Source organism: Oncorhynchus masou, chromosome 29 (genome assembly GCF_036934945.1).
Source record: "Oncorhynchus masou masou isolate Uvic2021 chromosome 29, UVic_Omas_1.1, whole genome shotgun sequence".
Taxonomy (NCBI): Eukaryota; Metazoa; Chordata; class Actinopteri; order Salmoniformes; family Salmonidae; genus Oncorhynchus; species Oncorhynchus masou.
The window spans coordinates 65,740,621-65,758,284 of NC_088240.1; the positions used below are offsets into that span (position 1 = coordinate 65,740,621).

At 43.3% G+C, this 17,664-nt stretch overlaps 1 protein-coding gene across 6 annotated transcripts in view; it reads right to left on the bottom strand.

Annotated features, from left to right (window-relative positions):
* Positions 1–17,664, bottom strand: part of arhgef2 (rho/rac guanine nucleotide exchange factor (GEF) 2) — a 54,653-nt gene that overhangs the window by 36,500 nt on the left and 489 nt on the right. The window contains exons 2-7 of one of the 6 annotated variants that reach the window (XM_064945749.1): positions 17,534–17,638; positions 8,834–9,090; positions 6,587–6,776; positions 5,816–6,056; positions 5,397–5,448; positions 4,635–4,830 (exon numbers count right to left, since the gene is read on the bottom strand). In XM_064945749.1, coding sequence (XP_064801821.1) covers positions 4,635–4,830; positions 5,397–5,448; positions 5,816–6,056; positions 6,587–6,776; positions 8,834–9,090 — 936 coding nt within the window. In that variant the 5' untranslated portion in view covers positions 17,534–17,638. Of the gene's footprint in view, positions 1–4,634; positions 4,831–5,019; positions 5,060–5,396; positions 5,449–5,815; positions 6,057–6,586; positions 6,777–8,833; positions 9,091–17,533; positions 17,639–17,664 lie in introns of those variants that run through there. The other 5 variants (XM_064945746.1, XM_064945745.1, XM_064945748.1 and 2 more) reach the window with 5 other exon arrangements.

The following is a 17,664-nucleotide window of genomic DNA, read 5'->3' on the forward strand; positions in this document are numbered from 1 at the left end:
TGAGCTGCCGTTACAACGTCAGCCTAGGAACTCCGCATCTGGCTTCTTCACCTGTGGGATCATCTGAGACCAGCCACCCGGACAGATGATTTATTTCTGTAAGCACTGACAGTGCTATGCCCTCCCAGGCCCACCCATGTTATGTGAAATTCATAGATTAGGGCCCAATTAATTGATTTAAATTGACTGATTTCCTTATATGAACTGTAACTCAGTAAAATCTTTGAGATTGTTGAATGTTGCGTTTATATTTTTGTTCAGAGTAGTAGAATACATATTTGTACAGGTACACTCTTTTAGAACGTTTTTGTTCTATCTAGAACCTGAAAAGGTTCTTTGGCTGTGCCCATAGGGGAACCATTTGAAGAACCCTTTTGGTTCCATGTAGAACCCCTCTGCCTCTGCCCATAAAAAAACAACGTCCTCCCTGGGCAGCTTTAAAAATAAAGTAAAAATGTGTTTGATGTCTTCTGTGACCATATGAATAACCCCTATGATGTAACAGCAATGATGAGATAGATGTTCTTCTTGTCTGTTTTTGTTTTATTATTTCACTGCCATACTGTGTTTAACTGTGTTCGATCTTGCCTCGCCATCTTGTCTCAAGAGGACTGAAATAACTTGAAATAAGGACTTGAAATAAGTCCCAGATTTTATTAGGTTATATAACAGCCTACTTTTATGTGCTGTTTTTTTTAAATTGTCAAATTAATAAGCTAAACTAAATACATGTGGAACCCTTTCCACCGAGGGCTCTACATAGAACCCAAAAGGGTTATACCTGGAACCAAAAAAGGGTTTAACCTTGAACCAAAAAAAGGGGTTAACCTGGAGCCAAAATGGATTATACCTGGAACCAAAAAAAGGGTTATACCTGGAACCAAAAAATGATTTTAACCAGGAACCAAATGTGGGTTTAATCTTGAACCAAAAAAGGGTTCTCCTATGTGGACAGCCGAAGAACCCTTTTTTCTAAGAGTGTATGAATAACAGACTTGTGATCTTGTAATGTGTTATGTTCTCAGCTCCGTCCATTCTGAAAGACATGACATATTATCATTATGAGAGTACTGGGCTTAATCTAAAGCCACCACATGTCTCTGTCTAACATATAGAGCCAGATCAGCCTGCTCTATATAACACTGAGGTCAGTAGAAATACAGACGGTCCTGTACACACACAGAAGCACACAGGACTGATTCACATTCCAGAGTATGCTGACTTCTTGAGACGTCACATGTTATAGTGAGAGAGACAGAGCTCATAACTGCTGTAGAGAGGAAAGGTCTGGAAAAGTGAGCTCAGTCTCTTTCTTTCTGACTGCTGTTCACTCTTCTGGGGTTTCTCCCTTGTCTCTTTTCTGTCTTATGGTCTGGAGTCCAGGAGCCACTAAACATACAGCACCAAGGGTGTGGACAAACCCCACATACCTGGTTACACCACATCTCTCTCTCACACACACACACACACACACACACACACACACACACACACACACACACACACACACACACACACACATACACACACACACAGAGGTTGGATGTTGTTTCAGAAATAGCTCCGTCAAACAGGGCCAGCAGCTATCTGTCTCTAACAGGCCGTCGGAGGCGATGGTGTCATCGCGTAAATGAACTGCTGATCATCAAAATCGCAGCCACGCCCCTGTGACATCACAAAGACTTCTAATCAGTTGAGATGGAGGGTACAATCTGGCAACCCCCATGATAAGGACCTCTAAGGAATCTGGCAACCCAGTGGGTCTTAAATCAGGGACGCAAGAGTGGTCAGAGGGGCTGGTAGGGCTTTTTTTAATGACTTTTTTTTGTCTCCCTTGTTTTTAGTTTTTTTTTTTATTATTGAACAATATACAGACAAGAATCCATCAACTTGATGTATACGAGGGTGTTACATGTCAAAAGAAAATATACAATTGCCAAAAAGTGTGATGCTGCATACTGCTCTTTGGTCGGGCTTATTAGTAAGACAGTAATCTCTGAAACCCAGCATTTAAATCTTGCATAATTGCATCAGAAACTTGATGCTAGTTATGAGACGTCCGTCTGTCCACCAGAGATTAGTAGGACACAAATAACACACATACAAGAACACCAGCTGTACCCAAGTTCAGTTCAAGTGTGGAATGCTTAAATCATCAACTTGGCCACACATCATCCTGCTGAGGGCCACAGTGCTGCTTATTCCACTTCACTTCTCATATCCAACTCACAGAACAGAGTCTCCCCCTGCTGTTTAAAGATTGTTGTAATGACAAACACACACACACACACACACACACACACACACACACACACACAGTAAACACTGCCAACCCACTAGAACAAACACTTAAAAATGTTCTTCAAGAAATCAAGAGGTGGGGCGGCAGGTAGTGTTTAGAGCGTTGGGCCAGTAACCGAAAGTTGCTAGATCGAAGCTGAGCTGACAAGGTACAAATCTGTCATTAACCCTCTGTTCCTAGGCCGTCATTGTAAATAATAATGTGTTCTTTAACTGACTTGCCGAGTTCAGTAAAAAGGTTCAAGAAAAAAAAGAAGAAAAGAAAGATCCTGTTGTAATTCAGACAGATATCGTCATGAATAATCTAAGCAGCACAAGAGAGAGCGCCTCGCCCAACATAATGAATAATACTGTTGTGGTTACTGCTTTGACAACATTGTTGTACATACAGTTGAAGACCGAAGTTTACATACACCTTAGCCAAAAACTTTTAAACTCAGTTTTTCACAATTCCTGACATTTAATCAAGGGCAAAAATTCCCTGTCTTAGGTCAGTTAGGATCACCACTTTATTTTAAGAATGTGAAATGTCAGAATAATAGTAGAGAGAATGATTTATTTCAGCTTTTATTTCTTTCATCACATTCCCAGTGGGTCAGAAGTTTACATACACTCAATTAGTATTTGGTAGCATTGCCTTTTAAATTGTTTAAATTGGGTCAAACGTTTCAGGTAACCTTGCACAAGCTTTCCACAATAAGTTTGGTGAATTATGGCTCATTCCTCCTGACAGAGCTGGTGGCACTGAGTCAGGTTTGTAGGCCTCCTTGCTCGCACACACTTTTTCAGTTCAGTCCAACACATTTTCTATAGGATTGAGGTCAGTGCTTTGTGATGGCCACTCCAATACCTTGACTTAGTTGTCCTTAAGCCATTTTGCAACAACTTTGGAAGTATGCTTGGGGTCATTGTCCATTTGGAAGACCCATTTGTGACCAAGCTTTAACTTCCTGACTGATGTCTTGAGATGTTGCTTCAATATATCCACATAATTTTCCTTACTCATGATGCCAATTATTTTGTGAAGTACACCAGCCCCTCCTGCAGCAAAGCACCCCACAACATGATGCTGCCACCCCCGTGCTTCACGGTTGGGATGGTGTTCTTCGGCTTGCAAGCGTCCCCCTTTTCCTCCAAACATAACGATGTTCATCATGGCCAAACAGTTATATTTTTGTTTCATCAGACCAGAGGACATTTCTCCAAAAAAGTACGATCTTTGTCCCCATGTGCAGTTGTAAACCGTAGTCTGGCTTTTTTATGGCGGTTTTGGAGCAGTGGCTTCTTCCTTGATAAGCGGTCTTTCAGGTTATGTCGATATAGGGCTCGTTTTACTGTGGATATAGATACTTTTTGTTTCCTCCAGCATCTTCACAAGGTCTTTTGCTGTTGTTCTGGGATTGATTTGCACTTTTCGCACCAAAGTACGTTCATCTCTAGGAGACAGAACGCGTCTCCTTCCTGGGCGGTAATATGGCTACGTGGTCCCATGGTGTTAATACTTAAGTACTATTGTGTGTACAGGTGAACGTGGTACCTTCAGGCATTTGGAAATTGCTCACAAGGATGAACCAGACTTATGGAGGTCTACAATTGTTTCTGAGGTCTTGACTGATTTCTTTTGATTTTCCCATGATGTCAAGCAAAGAGGCAGTTTGAAGGTAGGCCTTGAAATACATCCACAGGTACACCTCCAATTGACTCAAATGATGTCAATTAGCCTATCACAAACTTCTAAAGCCATGACATAATTATCTGGAATTTTCCAAGCTGTTTAAAGGCACAGTCAACTTAGTGTATGTAAACTTCTGACCCACTGGAATTGTGATACAGTAAAATAATCTGTAATAGTCTGTAAACAATTGCTGGAAAAATTGTGTGTGTCATGCACAAAGTAGATGTCTTAACCGACTTACCAAAACTATAATTTGTTAACGAGAACTTTGTGGAGTGGTTTAAAAATGAGTTTTAATGACTCCAACCTAAGTGTATGTAAACTTCAGACTTCAACTGCATATCAGTGCTGTAACACTGTGTTATTCTTGGCAAACAGCATATGTTTGCCAAAACTGTTACCGGAGGTGGTTCACAAGTAAATCTAAATAAAGCAGATACGGTCACTTCCTCTCTGGGACTCGACACTGCAGGGGAAAGCTAGCCTACTATCAAACTCCAACTCTCTGTCCTTAGAGACGGCCCTGCACTCTACTCAAGTACTCTACTGCATAGTGACAGCTGTGACAGGGTCACATCCACATGCACCCACAACCACAGAGAGACACAGACACTCTGAAACACACACACCCACACTCTCCTCTTTCTCACTCTCTCACCTTGCGTTGGCCAGCCATCTTGCGCAGGAAGCTGAAGGTGCGTCCCAGAGGGCTTCCCGTCTTCTCCCCCCTCTCCTCCCCGGGGGGAGCACCCCTCAGTCCCTCCGTCCTTCTCTCCTCCCTCCGCCTCTCTCTCTCTTCGCCCAGCCGTTGCCTCTCTTCTTGCCCCCACAGCTCACCAAGCTCCGCATCCACACTGAGAAAGAGGTGAAGAGAAACATCCTTCCATAAGACAGGATGAGTTTGCATTCAGCCTAGCTTAGAGGAAAAGGTGTGTTACTATGGGGATGTGAGTCAAAAAGCAGTCAGTCACAGATGAGATCATGTGCTCTATAGGGTTGTTAGTGAACACAGGTCATCAGGAAGAGAGAGAGAGGCAACTCACCTCTGTGTGGAACCCCCAAATACAGAGCCCAGGGAAGACTCTGTATGTGAGAGAGAGAGAGAGAGAGAGAGAGAGAGAGAGAGAGAGAGAGAGAGACAGAAGAGAGACAGAGACGGAGACAGACAAAGAGAGCGAAAGTGAAAGACAGATAGATACAGAGAGGAAGAGAGAGGCAGAAAGCAGAAACAAACTTAGTCATCCCATTACCTCAAAACTGTCCCTCCATACATGCATACATACATACATACATACATACATACATACATACATACATACATACATACATACATACATACATACATACATACATACATACATACATACATAGACGTAAGATCCCAGATAGATTGAAGTGCATCGCCTGATAAGTGACAAACCTCTCTCTCTGCTCTGCAGGTTCTTGGCAAACACGTTTAATCCAAACGATGGCTGTGACCAAGAGTTAACAAATGCATGAAGAAAGACAAGGATGAAACAACACGAGACAGTTGATTTAACACCGTCAAGGCGTGATTAAAACGATATCTGCTGATGCCGTGGAATGAAAGGATGAATAGTGAACATAAGGTGAAATGGAGAGAGCGAGAGAGGAGATAGGAGAGCCTGAGAACACAGCGCTTTCTGTTCCGTGGCTAACGACGACAGCAGCAGCCCCCAGTGAGAACAAACACAGGAAGAAGACTTCCGCATAGCTGCACACAGATAGGAACACACACACACACACACACACTATCTGCCCTTCAAACAGTCAGGAGAGTCTCCACACACTCACAAATGGAGAGTCCTACTGTCCTACCTTGGTAGTGGCATTGGGAGATGGAATTGGAGTTTGAGTAGGAGCGATGGCAAGGCTGATGACGATGATGCTGGTGGTTTTGTGAGTGTGTGTAGGGGTGTGTGTGAGGTGTCGGAGAGTGTGTATCAGTGTTTGTGTGGGTTGGAGGGTGGAGGTTGGCATTGGGTAGCTGGCGCAGACTGGGACTGGCACACAGGGAGGGAGCGGAGGCACTGAAGCCCTGCAGCTGAGACGACTGCTCCTAACACACCACAGACAAGAGACAAGGGCCACAGTGTGTCAGAGAGAGAGAGAGAGATAGAGAGAGGAAGAGATAGAGGGGAGAGAGCAAGAGAGAGAGGAGGGAGAGATAGAGAGTGTATGACTTGAGTTTATAAACGGCTCTTTCCATAATAAACAAAGAAAAGAGCATCAGTGAGAGGCTGTGTGTATTTGCAACAAAATAACCCAAGACGTGCTTGCCACTGCTGGCAGGAGACGTGTGCATGTGACTGTGTGTGTGTGTGTGACTGTGTGTGTGTGTGACTGTGTGTGTGTGTGTTACTGTCTGTGTGTGTGTTACTGTGTGTGTGTGTGTGTTACTGTCTGTGTGTGTGTGTTACTGTCTGTGTGTGTGTTACTGTCTGTGCTCTAAATAAGGTTACTTTATCTCAAGTCTTCCATCTTCATTCATGTTAGCAAATTATATTTATCACACACTCAAACACGTGCGTACACACACACACACACACACATGATGCTTCAATCCCATCAGTCTGGACTTAGCTTCACCTCCAATGGGGAGAAGACCGGGGTCTGGCAGCCCGCCTCCTCCTCCGTGAGTGACAGCAGGGAGCCCAGCTCTTGGCCAAAGGAGGTGATGGGGGCTCGGCGAGGGTCCCGCCCCCCTCTGCTGGACCCCTCCAGGGCTCCAAGGAGCACCCGCTCCATCTCTTCTGGGTCAAAACCCTCCAGACTCACACTGGGGGAGAGAGGGAGGGAGGGGGAGAGAGAGGGTAGTGTCACAGTAGAGTAGTTGAGTAGAGAGGAGGGGAGTAGAGGTCTAGTGGAGAAAGCAGCAGTCAGTCATCCTGCTTGTGTGTGTGTGTAGCTTAGTGATTTCACGCTCTTCTTGTTTTTGAGAGTACGTTGTGTTGATGACCTGACTTTATTCGCTGGCGGCTGCACTTATACTTCTGCTTTGTCTCCCTCCCCCTCTCCTGCTTTCTCTCCAAAAGATTGTTAAAATCCATTTGCATGTCAGATGTCAGGTAAAAGACAATGGAAACCAAATTGTAGCCTGTGTCCGTAAAATGTACACCACCATTCAAAAGTTTGGGGTCACTTAGAAATGTCCTTGTTTTTGAAAGAAAAGCACATTTTTTGTCCATTTAAATAACATCAAATTGATCAGAAATACAGTGTAGACATTGTTAATGTTGTGAATGACTATTGTAGCTGGAAACGGCAGATTTTTTTATGGAATACCTACATAGGCGTACAGAGGCCCATTATCAGCAACCATCACTCCTGTGTTCCAATGGCACGTTGTGTTAGCTAATCCAAGTTTATCATTTTAAAAGGCTAATTAATCATGAGAAAACCCTTTTGCAATTATGTTGGCACAGCTGAAAACGGTCCTGCTTAAAGAAGCAATAAAACTGGCGGAATGACAGGAGTAAAAACAATCAAAAAAACAAGGACATTTCTAAGTGACCCCAAACTTTTGAACGGTAGTGTATATAGGTTCAGAACTTTTGTGAAACAGCACAGTTACAAATATAAGGCAAATAGAAATCAAACTGGATGGTGTTCAGAAATAGATGGGAGGGGTAGAGGAAAGAAAGGAGTAAAAACAATCAAAAGATAACTATTGTAAAATTGATTGTGTCCATAACATTTATATAGTATGTAGAAGCCTAAGTGTATTCGTTCATTTTACTCCAATTAGGGGAGGGGTGGAAGGGTTAGTGAATTTATTTATTTATTTTTATGAAAAATTGTAACCAACATCTTGGATAAATGGGTGGAAAAAAAGAATGATAGATAAAGGATAGATAAAGACAGAGAGAGAGAGGGACAAGCTACAGGAAAAGAGAAAGAACATTGCCACGCTCAGTGAATTAAAAGCAGAATAGATGAGCAAAGAAGAGAGTAGGAGAGGGCCAGCTAAAACAGCACTGATAAGAACACCAGCAGTTAGACCAGGAATGCCAGAGATAACAACAGCATTGACTATATGTGTGGGAAGTTATATACTGGTAGCACTGGTCTTAGATCAGCCAATCCCTAAAACAAATATTAGAACATAGCAAGCATACTCCTACACAGTTCACTCCCAGATTCCCGCAGCCCTCCAGGAACATGGTTGAGTTGCAAGCTGTGCATTTGCCTCAAATCACTATCTCCCTCTCAAATAAAATCTAAATCCAATTTTGTTTGTCACATGCGCCAAATACAACTGGTGTAGACTTTACCGTGAAATACTTGTTTACGAGCCCTTCCCAACGATGCAGTTTAAAGGTACGAGTTATTTGAGGTAAATATGTACATGAAGGCAGGGTAAAATGACTAGTTATCGGGATAGATAATAATAAGAGTAAAATAAAGAGGAGAGTAGCAGTAGCAAATTATGTGTGTAAAAGTGTGTGTGTGTGAGTTTGCGTGTGTGTGTGAGCTTGTGTGTGTGTGTGTGTGTGTAGTGTATGTGAATGTGTGTGGGAGTGTCAATGTAGTGTGTGTGAGTAACTGATGTCCAGAAGTGGTTGGCGGTCAAATGTAATAATAGTCACTATATAGCAAAGTTGAGTTGGAACTCGTAAGATCTCGCCCTTCTTTGTCGGCACCATCTTGTCAGGCTTTACCCTCAACACTGATGTGACGTCAGCCTTGGGTTTCCCCGCCCTAATGATAAAGGTTAGGATTTGGGAAAGGTAAGCTGATCCTAGATCTGTGTCTACGGGCAACTTGTAGTCTTGTACCTAAAGAGGGTTGTTGACCACTGGACTAGTAAGTATTGGTTGTTAGTGCGCCCCCTACCTGCGTTGCTGGTACTGCGGGGGGCAGCCATACATCATGGCTCCAGGCTGCCAGCTGTGCCTGCGGAGGTGGTCCAGAGTGTGTGTGAGACAGGAGGAGGGGGGGGTCCGACGTAGTGTGACCCCTCCAGAGGAGGGAGAGGAGGGAGGGGAGGGGCAAGGGGAGGAGGGTGGGGGGGCCGGACAGGGGACGCAGTGTCCTCCCAGATATGATGGGGAGCCTGGGAGACGAGGGGAGTGAGGAGGTGTGGCGATCATCTGGCAGAGAGGGGGAGGAAGGGTGAGAGGGAGAGAAAGAGGAAGGGTGAGAGGGAGAGAAAGAGGAAGAGTGAGAGGGAGAGAAAGGGAAGGGTGCGAGGGAGAGAAAGAGGAAGGGTGAGAGGGAGAGAAAGAGGAAGGGTGAGAGGGAGAGAAAGAGGAAGGGTGCGAGGGAGAGAAAGAGGAAGGGTGCGAGGGAGAGAAAGAGGAAGGGTGAGAGGGAGAGAAAGAGGAAGGGTGAGAGGGAGAGAAAGAGGAAGGGTGAGAGGGAGAGAAAGAGGAAGGGTGCGAGGGAGAGAAAGAGGAAGGGTGAGAGGGAGAAAAAGAGGAAGGGTGCGAGAGAGAGAAAGAGGAAGGGTGCGAGGGAGAGAAAGAGGAAGGGTGCGAGGGAGAGAAAGAGGAAGGGTGCGAGGGAGAGAAAGAGGAAGGGTGCGAGGGAGAGAAAGAGGAAGGGTGAGAGGAGGGAGAGAAAGAGGAAGGGTGAGAGGAGGGAGAGAAAGAGGAAGGGTGAGAGGAGGGAGAGAAAGAGGAAGGGTGAGAGGGAGAGAAAGAGGAAGGTTGAGAGGGAGAGAAAGAGGAAGGGTGAGAGGGAGAGAAAGAGGAAGGGTGAGAGGGAGAGAAAGAGGAAGGGTGAGAGGGAGAGAAAGAGGAAGGGTGAGAGGGAGAGAAAGAGGAAGGGTGCGAGGGAGAGAAAGAGGAAGGGTGAGATGGAGAGAAAGAGGAAGGGTGAGAGGGAGAGAAAGAGGAAGGGTGAGAGGGAGAGAAAGGGTGCGAGGGAGAGAAAGGGTGCGAGGGAGAGAAAGAGGAAGGGTGAGAGGGAGAGAAAGAGGAAGGGTGAGAGGGAGAGAAAGAGGAAGGGTGAGAGGGAGAGAAAGAGGAAGGGTGCGAGGGAGAGAAAGAGGAAGGGTGCGAGGGAGAGAAAGAGGAAGGGTGAGAGGGAGAGAAAGAGGAAGGGTGAGAGGGAGAGAAAGAGGAAGGGTGAGAGAGAATGGACAGATGTTATGTTAAGGCCTTTATTCATACTTTCACTACAATTCATTTTTTACAAAATATGGCAGCTACAGAATCAACTATTAGATTATAATGACAATTTAGTACATGTTAGATTTTGAGGAGGAGTTCAAAAGTTCAAGTTGCTCCTAAATTGTTAACTCATTCTAGGTGGTTTGCATGTTGGGCTTGTTATGCTGTCATGGAAACAAGATGAGGTCACGTCAAAGCAAAACGATACCGCAACCAGCGCACTTCAGAGAAAAGGTGAAAGCACAAATGCAGCCAATTCCTGTTTCAACCTTCTGTATTTTACAAGAACAATGTGAAAAGTTTGATTCATAGATGCCACACTCTCATTGACATCACTGTCCTAAACACCTAGAATGAGATGAAGATGGATAAAGACCTGAAGAATCATTAATATGATCTGCATTGGGAACCAAATGAACAGCAGTGTGTCAAACGCCTGGAATTGTTGCCTACTTCCTGGTCTGTTTCTTCTTTATTCTAGCTGAGCATAAACAAATACAAGATGGAATCCATACCATATGTATGAGAGTAGGACTGTGCTCAGAGCCCATTGAATAATGTAGTCACAGCAACCTCTAAAAGGTGATGTCTTGTCAAGGTCATCGACATCACAATCTATAGGCCTCCTTTTGACGACAGAAAAATGAAACATTTCAAATGGAATCCTTACCGGGTGGTGTGTGTGTGTGTGCTGCATGCCAAGAGACAAGAGTAGTAGGGAGGTGGTATACTTAATGAATTCCTTCAACTATGTGTAGTATATCATGCTTCATGTAATGAGGTTTAGATAACACTGATACAGACTCCAGCCCTGCATGGTACAGTACCGAACCACACCCCAACACCAGTGGTGTAAAGTACTTTAAAGTACTTTTTAGGGTATCTGTACTTTACTATTTATATTTTTGACAACTTCTACTTTTACTTCACTACATTCCTAAAGAAAATATTGTACATTTTACTCCATGTATTTTCCTTGACACCCCAAACTACTGGTTACAATTTGAACGCTTTGCAGGACAGGAAAATGGTCCAATTCAAACACTTATCAAAAGAACATTCCTGGTCATTCCTTCTGCCTCTAATCTGACGGACTCACTAAACACAAACGTTTAGTTTGTAGATGATGTCTGAGTGTTGGAGCGTGCCCATGGCTATCATTAAATACAAAAAAAATAAAAATAAATTGTGACTTCTGGTTTGGTAAATTTGGGGAATTTGATTTGGGAATTTGAAACTATTTATACTTAAGTATATTTTAGCAATTACATTTACTTTTGGAACTTAAGTATATTTAAAACCCAATACTTTTAGACTTTTACTCAAGTAGTATTTTACTGGGTGACTTTCACTTTTACTTGAGTCATTGTCTATAACGGTATCTTTAAATTTAGTCAAGTATGACAATTGAGTACTTTTTCACCACTGCCCCACACTGAGAACCACCCTCAATGACACACTCACGTGAGGGTGGGGGTGAATGTTTCATGATTAACGACTCATGGTGGAATTGTAACAACATACAGGAACTCGAGTCCTTGTGTTCACCTGACCTATAATTCCTCACAATCCAATGCCGACCGTTTAGTATATCCCCCTCAAGCAGATACCACAACGGCCCTCAAGGAACTTCACTGGACTTTATGCAAACTGGAAACCATATATCCTGAGGTTGCATTTATTGGAACTAGTGATATTAAAAAAGCTAATTTGAGAACAAGGCTATCTAAATTCTATCAGCATATTGACTGTAGCACTCGCGCTGGAAAAACACTGGATCACTGCTACTGGCATGATGACTCCTTGCTGTCCCCAGTCCACCTGGCCGTGCTGCTGCTCCAGTTTCAACTGTTCTGCCTGCGGCTATGGAACCCTGACCTGTTCACCGGACGTGCTACCTGTCCCAGACCTGCTGTTTTCAACTCTCTAGAGACAGCAGGAGCGGTAGAGATACTCTCAATGATCGGCTATGAAAAGCCAAATGACATTTACTCCTGAGGTGCTGACTTGTTGCACCCTCGACAACTACTGTGATTATTATTATTTGACCATGCTGGTCATTTATGAACATTTGAACATCTTGGCCATCTTATATCTTATAATATAACATCTTATAACATCTATAACATCTTATAATCTCCACCCGGCACAGCCAGAAGAGGACTGGCCACCCCTCATAGCCTGGTTCCTCTCTAGGTTTCTTCCTAGGTTTTGGCCTTTCTAGGGAGTTTTTCCTAGCCACCGTGCTTCTACACCTGCATTGCTTGCTGTTTGGGGTTTTAGGCTGGGTTTCTGTACAGCACTTTGAGATATCAGCTGATGTAAGAAGAGCTATATAAATAAATTTGATTTCTCTGTGGCCGATTTGAGTAAGGCATTTAAACGTGTTAACCCTCGCAAGGCTGCCGGCCCAGATGGCATCCCTAGCCGCGTCAACACCATAGTACCCTCCAAGTTCATCATTAAGTTTGGAGGCCCAGGGTCTGAACTCCGCCCTGTGAAATTGGTTCCTGGACTTCCTGACGGGACACCCCAGGTGGTGAAGGTAGGAAACAACATCTCCACTTCGCTGATCCTCAACACTGGGGCCCCACAAGGATGCATGCTCAGCCCCCCCCTGTACTACCTGTTCACCCATGACTACGTGGCCATGCAACTTCAATTATCAAGTTTGCAGATGACACAACAGTAGTAGGCTTGACTACCAACAACGACAAGACAGCCTACAGGGAGGAGGTGAGGACACTCGGAGTGTGTTGTCAGGAAAACAACCTCTCACTTAACGTCAACAAAACAAAGGAGATGATCATGGACTTCAGGAAACAGCAGAGGGAGCACCCCCCTATCCACACCAACGGGACAGCAGTGGAGAAGGTGGAATGTTAACTTCCTTAGCGTACACATCACGGACAAACTGAAATGGTCCAACGACACAGACAGTGTGTTGGAGAAGCCGCAACAGCGCCTCTTCAACCTCAGGAGGCTGAAGAAATTTGGCTTGAGCATGAGTTGAGAGACTGAAAACAAGAGTGATTAAATATACATGTGCCATGAAGTGATTGAGTGCATTAACAGACAGGTGCCTCCCTCTGCATGGGCTAAAGGTAGGTAACAATGTCACTGTACCTCTGTGCCTAGCTGCCTTGTCTTCTTCTCCCTATTTATATTTTTGCTCTCTTCCATTTCTCACATTCCTCTTAATTCATCTGCCTTTTCCACAATGTGTGAGAACTGTTTTTCTTTCGTCAAACCAAAAGGTCTTAAAGGGATACTCTGGGATCTACTTCCCCAGAGTCAGATGAACTTGTGGATACCATTTTTATGTCTCTGTCCATTATTAAGGAAGTTATAGGTAGTTTCAAGAGCCAATGCTAACTAGCATTAGCACGATGACTAGAAGTCTGTGGATATCTGCTTTAAGACATGTGGACTGAATTGAATGACTGGCCATCTACTGTCTCTCCCCTCTCCATATACCATCTCTCTCCTTCCCTCCCCCTTAGATCTCTACTCCCCTTCCTCCATTGTTCACATTCCTCATCTCTAACCACAGACAGGACTCTGTCCAGGAATGTAAACAGTTGGAGGTGAAACAACAGGCATGTCAAGTTTCTTTCTAAAGAACGTGTCATCCGCTCTTCAAGCCCTCAAACATGTACAGTTGAAGTCGGAAGTTTACATACACCTTAGCCAACTAATTTAAACTCAGTTTTTCACAATTCCTGACATTTAATCCTAGTAACAATTCCCTGTCTTAGGTCAGTTAGGATCACCACTTTATTTTAAGAATGTGAAATGTCAGAATAATAGTAGAGAGAATGATTTATTTCAGATTTTATTTCTTTCATCACGTTCCCAGTGGGTCAGAAGTTTACATACACAATTAGTATTTGGTAGCATCGCATTTAAATTGTTTAACTTGGGTCAAGAATTTTGTGTAGCCTTCCACAAGCGTCCACAATAAGTTAGGTGAATTTTGGCCCATTCCTCCTGACAGAGCTGGTGTAACTCAGTCAGGTTTGTAGGCCTCTTTGCTCACACAAGCTTTTTCAGTTCTTCCCACAAATTTTCTATGGGATTGAGGTTAAGGCTTTGTGATGGCCACTCCAATACCTTGACTTTGTTGTCCTTAAGCCATTTTGCCACAACTTTGGAAGTATGCTTGGGGTCATTGTCCATTTGGAAGACCCATTTGCGACCAAGCTTTAACTTCCTGACTGATGTCTTGAGATGTTGCTTCAATATTTCCACGTAATTTTCCTACCTCATGATGCCATCTATTTTGTGAAGTCCACCAGTCCCTCCTGCAGCAAAGCACCCCCACAACATGATGCTGCCACCCCATGCTTCACAGTAGGGATGGTGTTCTTCGGCTTGCAACCCTCACCCTTTTTCCTCTAAACATTACCATGGTCATTATGGCCAAACAGTTCTATTTTTGTTTCATCAGACCAGAGGACATTTCTCCAAAAAGTACGATCTTTGTCCCCATGTGCAGTTGCAAACTGTCGTCTGGCTTTTTTATGGCGGTTTTGGAGCAGTAACCGTCTTCCTTGCTGTGCAGCCTTTCAGGTTATGTCGATATAGGGCTCGTTTTACTGTGGATGTAGATACTTTTGTACCCGTTTCCTCCAGCATCTTCACAAGGTCCTTAGCTGTTGTTCTGGGATTGATTTGCACTTCTTGCACCAAAGTACGTTCATTTCTAGGAGACAGAATGTGTCTCCTTCCTGAGCGTTATGACAGCTGCGTGGTCCCATGCTGTTTATACTTGCGTACTATTGTTTGTACAGATGAACGGGATACCGTCAGTCGTTTGGAAATTGCTCCCAAGGATTAACCAGGCTTGTGGAAGTCTATTCTTTCTGAGGTCTTAGCTGATTTCTTTTGATTTTCCCATGTCTAGCAGAGGTAGGCCTTGAAATACAACCACAGGTACACCTCCAATTGACTCAAATGATGTCAATTCGCCTATCAGGAACTTCTAAAGCCATGACATAATTTTCTGGAATTTTCCAAGCTGTTTAAAGGCACCATTAACTTAGTGTATGTAAACTTCTGACCCACTGGAATTGTGATACAGTGAATTATAAGTGAAATAATCTGTCTGTAAACAATTGTTGGAAAAATTACTTGCGTCATGCACAAAGTAGATGTCCTAACCGACTTGCCAAAACTATAGTTTTTTACAAGAAATTTGAGGAGTGGTTGGAAAACAAATTTTAATGACTCCAACCTAAGTGTATGTAAACCTCCTACTTCAACTGTGTCTCTTCTTCCAGCTTTACATTCAGGGTGCTCTAATGCACTCCAATGTTCTTACACAGTTGCTTCACATGCACAATGTGTTGTACTACCCAGCATCCTTTGAAGTCATTGTATCAATGACTTATCTGCCTAATTAAAAAGGTTACGCTTATTAACTGGAGTTACATAGGCCTATTGGGACCATACGTACAACCATGCTGAAAATGTTTGTGACCTTACGTCCATATATATATCTTGAGCTTTCCTGATGGCCCGGTTCCTCTTTTCACTGTCCTTTTTTTAAACTTCAAACATTTGTGGCTCATGAAGAAAGCTCCCATCCCCAACATCCCATCCATCAGTGCCATCAATTGGGACGTTTTTATGACTCCTGTGACCCACCTAATAGTTAACTTGGAAGTATACAAACACACTTGATATACCTCTGAGATATGTCTACCTTTAATCATTACCTAAGTTCTTACAGACCAACCAGGCATGAGTTTATGAGTCATGAAGTCCTTCGGGAAGGATGGGGAGAAACATGTCATGTTTCTGTCAATGTTAACACAACTTGAATAAACCAAACTACATTGTCCCAGTTCATTTGTTCTTTAAAATATATTTCAGTCAATTTGAGATGTTTAAAAACAATGTTTCCCTGGTTATATGGTAAATACAGTAGGCTGCCTGTGATACAGATGTGTCGTCGTACTGATAGATGTTATCATGTCTGATCATGGTGTCATTTGAATATTTAAATTGTGTCAAACGAACCATGGTGATGAAATAAATATAATTTCCAACCCATTTTAGAAAAGTATGGTCCCCTTGGTAGGCTGCTACAAAATTATTGGAGAACCTGGCTAGATGCCTTGAATGTCCCATGACTAAATAAACTAGGCCACACATGAATGAAAATACACTAAACAAAAATATAAATGCAACATGTAAAATGTTGGTTCCATGAGCTGAAATAACAGATCCCAGAAACCTTCCATATACACAAAAAGCTTATTTCTCTAAAATGTTGTTCACAATTTTGTTTACATCCCTTTCAGTGAGCATTTCTTCTGCCAAGATAATCAATCCACCTGGCAGATGTGGCATATAAAGATGCTGATTAAACAGCATGAACATTACACCTTGTGCTGGGGACAATAAAAGGCCACTCTAAAATGTGCAGTTTTATCACACAACACCACAGATGTCTCAAGTTTTTAGGGAGCACACAATTGGCATGCTGACTGTAGGACTGTCCACCCAAGCTGTTGACAGACAATTGAATGTTCATTTCTCTACCATACGTCGCCTCCAACATTGTTTTAGAGAATTGGGCAGTAAGTCCAACCGCTGCCACGTGTATGGCGCCGTGTGGGGGAGTGGTTTGCTGATGTCAACGTTGTGAACAGAGTGCCCCATGCTGGCGGTTGGGTTATGGTATGGGCAGGCATAAGCTATGGACAACAAACACAATTGCATTTTTATCAATGGCAATTTGAATGCACAGAGATACCGTGACAAGATCGAGGCCCATTGTCATGCCATTCATCCGCCGCCATCACCTCATGTTTCAGCATGATAATGTCCAGCCACATATCGCAAGGATCTATACACATTTCCTGGAAGCTGAAAATGTCCCAGTTTTTCCATGGCCTGCATACTCACCAGACATGTCACCCATTGAGCGTGTTTGGGATGCTCTGGATCGAAGTGTCCAACAGCGTATTCCAGTTCCTACCAATAGCCAGCAACTTCGTACCTCCATTGAAGAAGAGTGGGACAAGATTCTACATGCCACAATCAACAGCCTGATCAACTCTATGTGAAGATGTGTCTTGCTGCATGAGGAAAATGGTGGTCACACCAGATACTGTCTGATCCACACCCTTTTTTAAAGATATCTGTGACCACCAGATGCATATCTGTATTCCCAGTCATGTGAAATCCATAGATTACGGCCTAATGAATTTATTTCAATTGACTGATTTCCTTATAGGAACTGAAACTCTGTAAAATCTTTGAAATTGTTGCATGTTGAGTTTATATTTTTGTTCAGTATACATACATTTAACAAATAGGTCTAATTTAAACCTACATTTTAGACTTTTTAACTGACATTTAGTTCATGGTCAGGTAAAAAATATATATAAATTACTTGCAAATGACTCACCGGTTTGGTGGCTGCACCTGCTGCGATAGCTAACTTTCCAATCTGCGCGCAGATGCAATGATTGTCCTATGCTTTTCACGTCTTCCACGGTTTAATCAGGAAAAACTACAGTATAATAACCGTTTAATTAT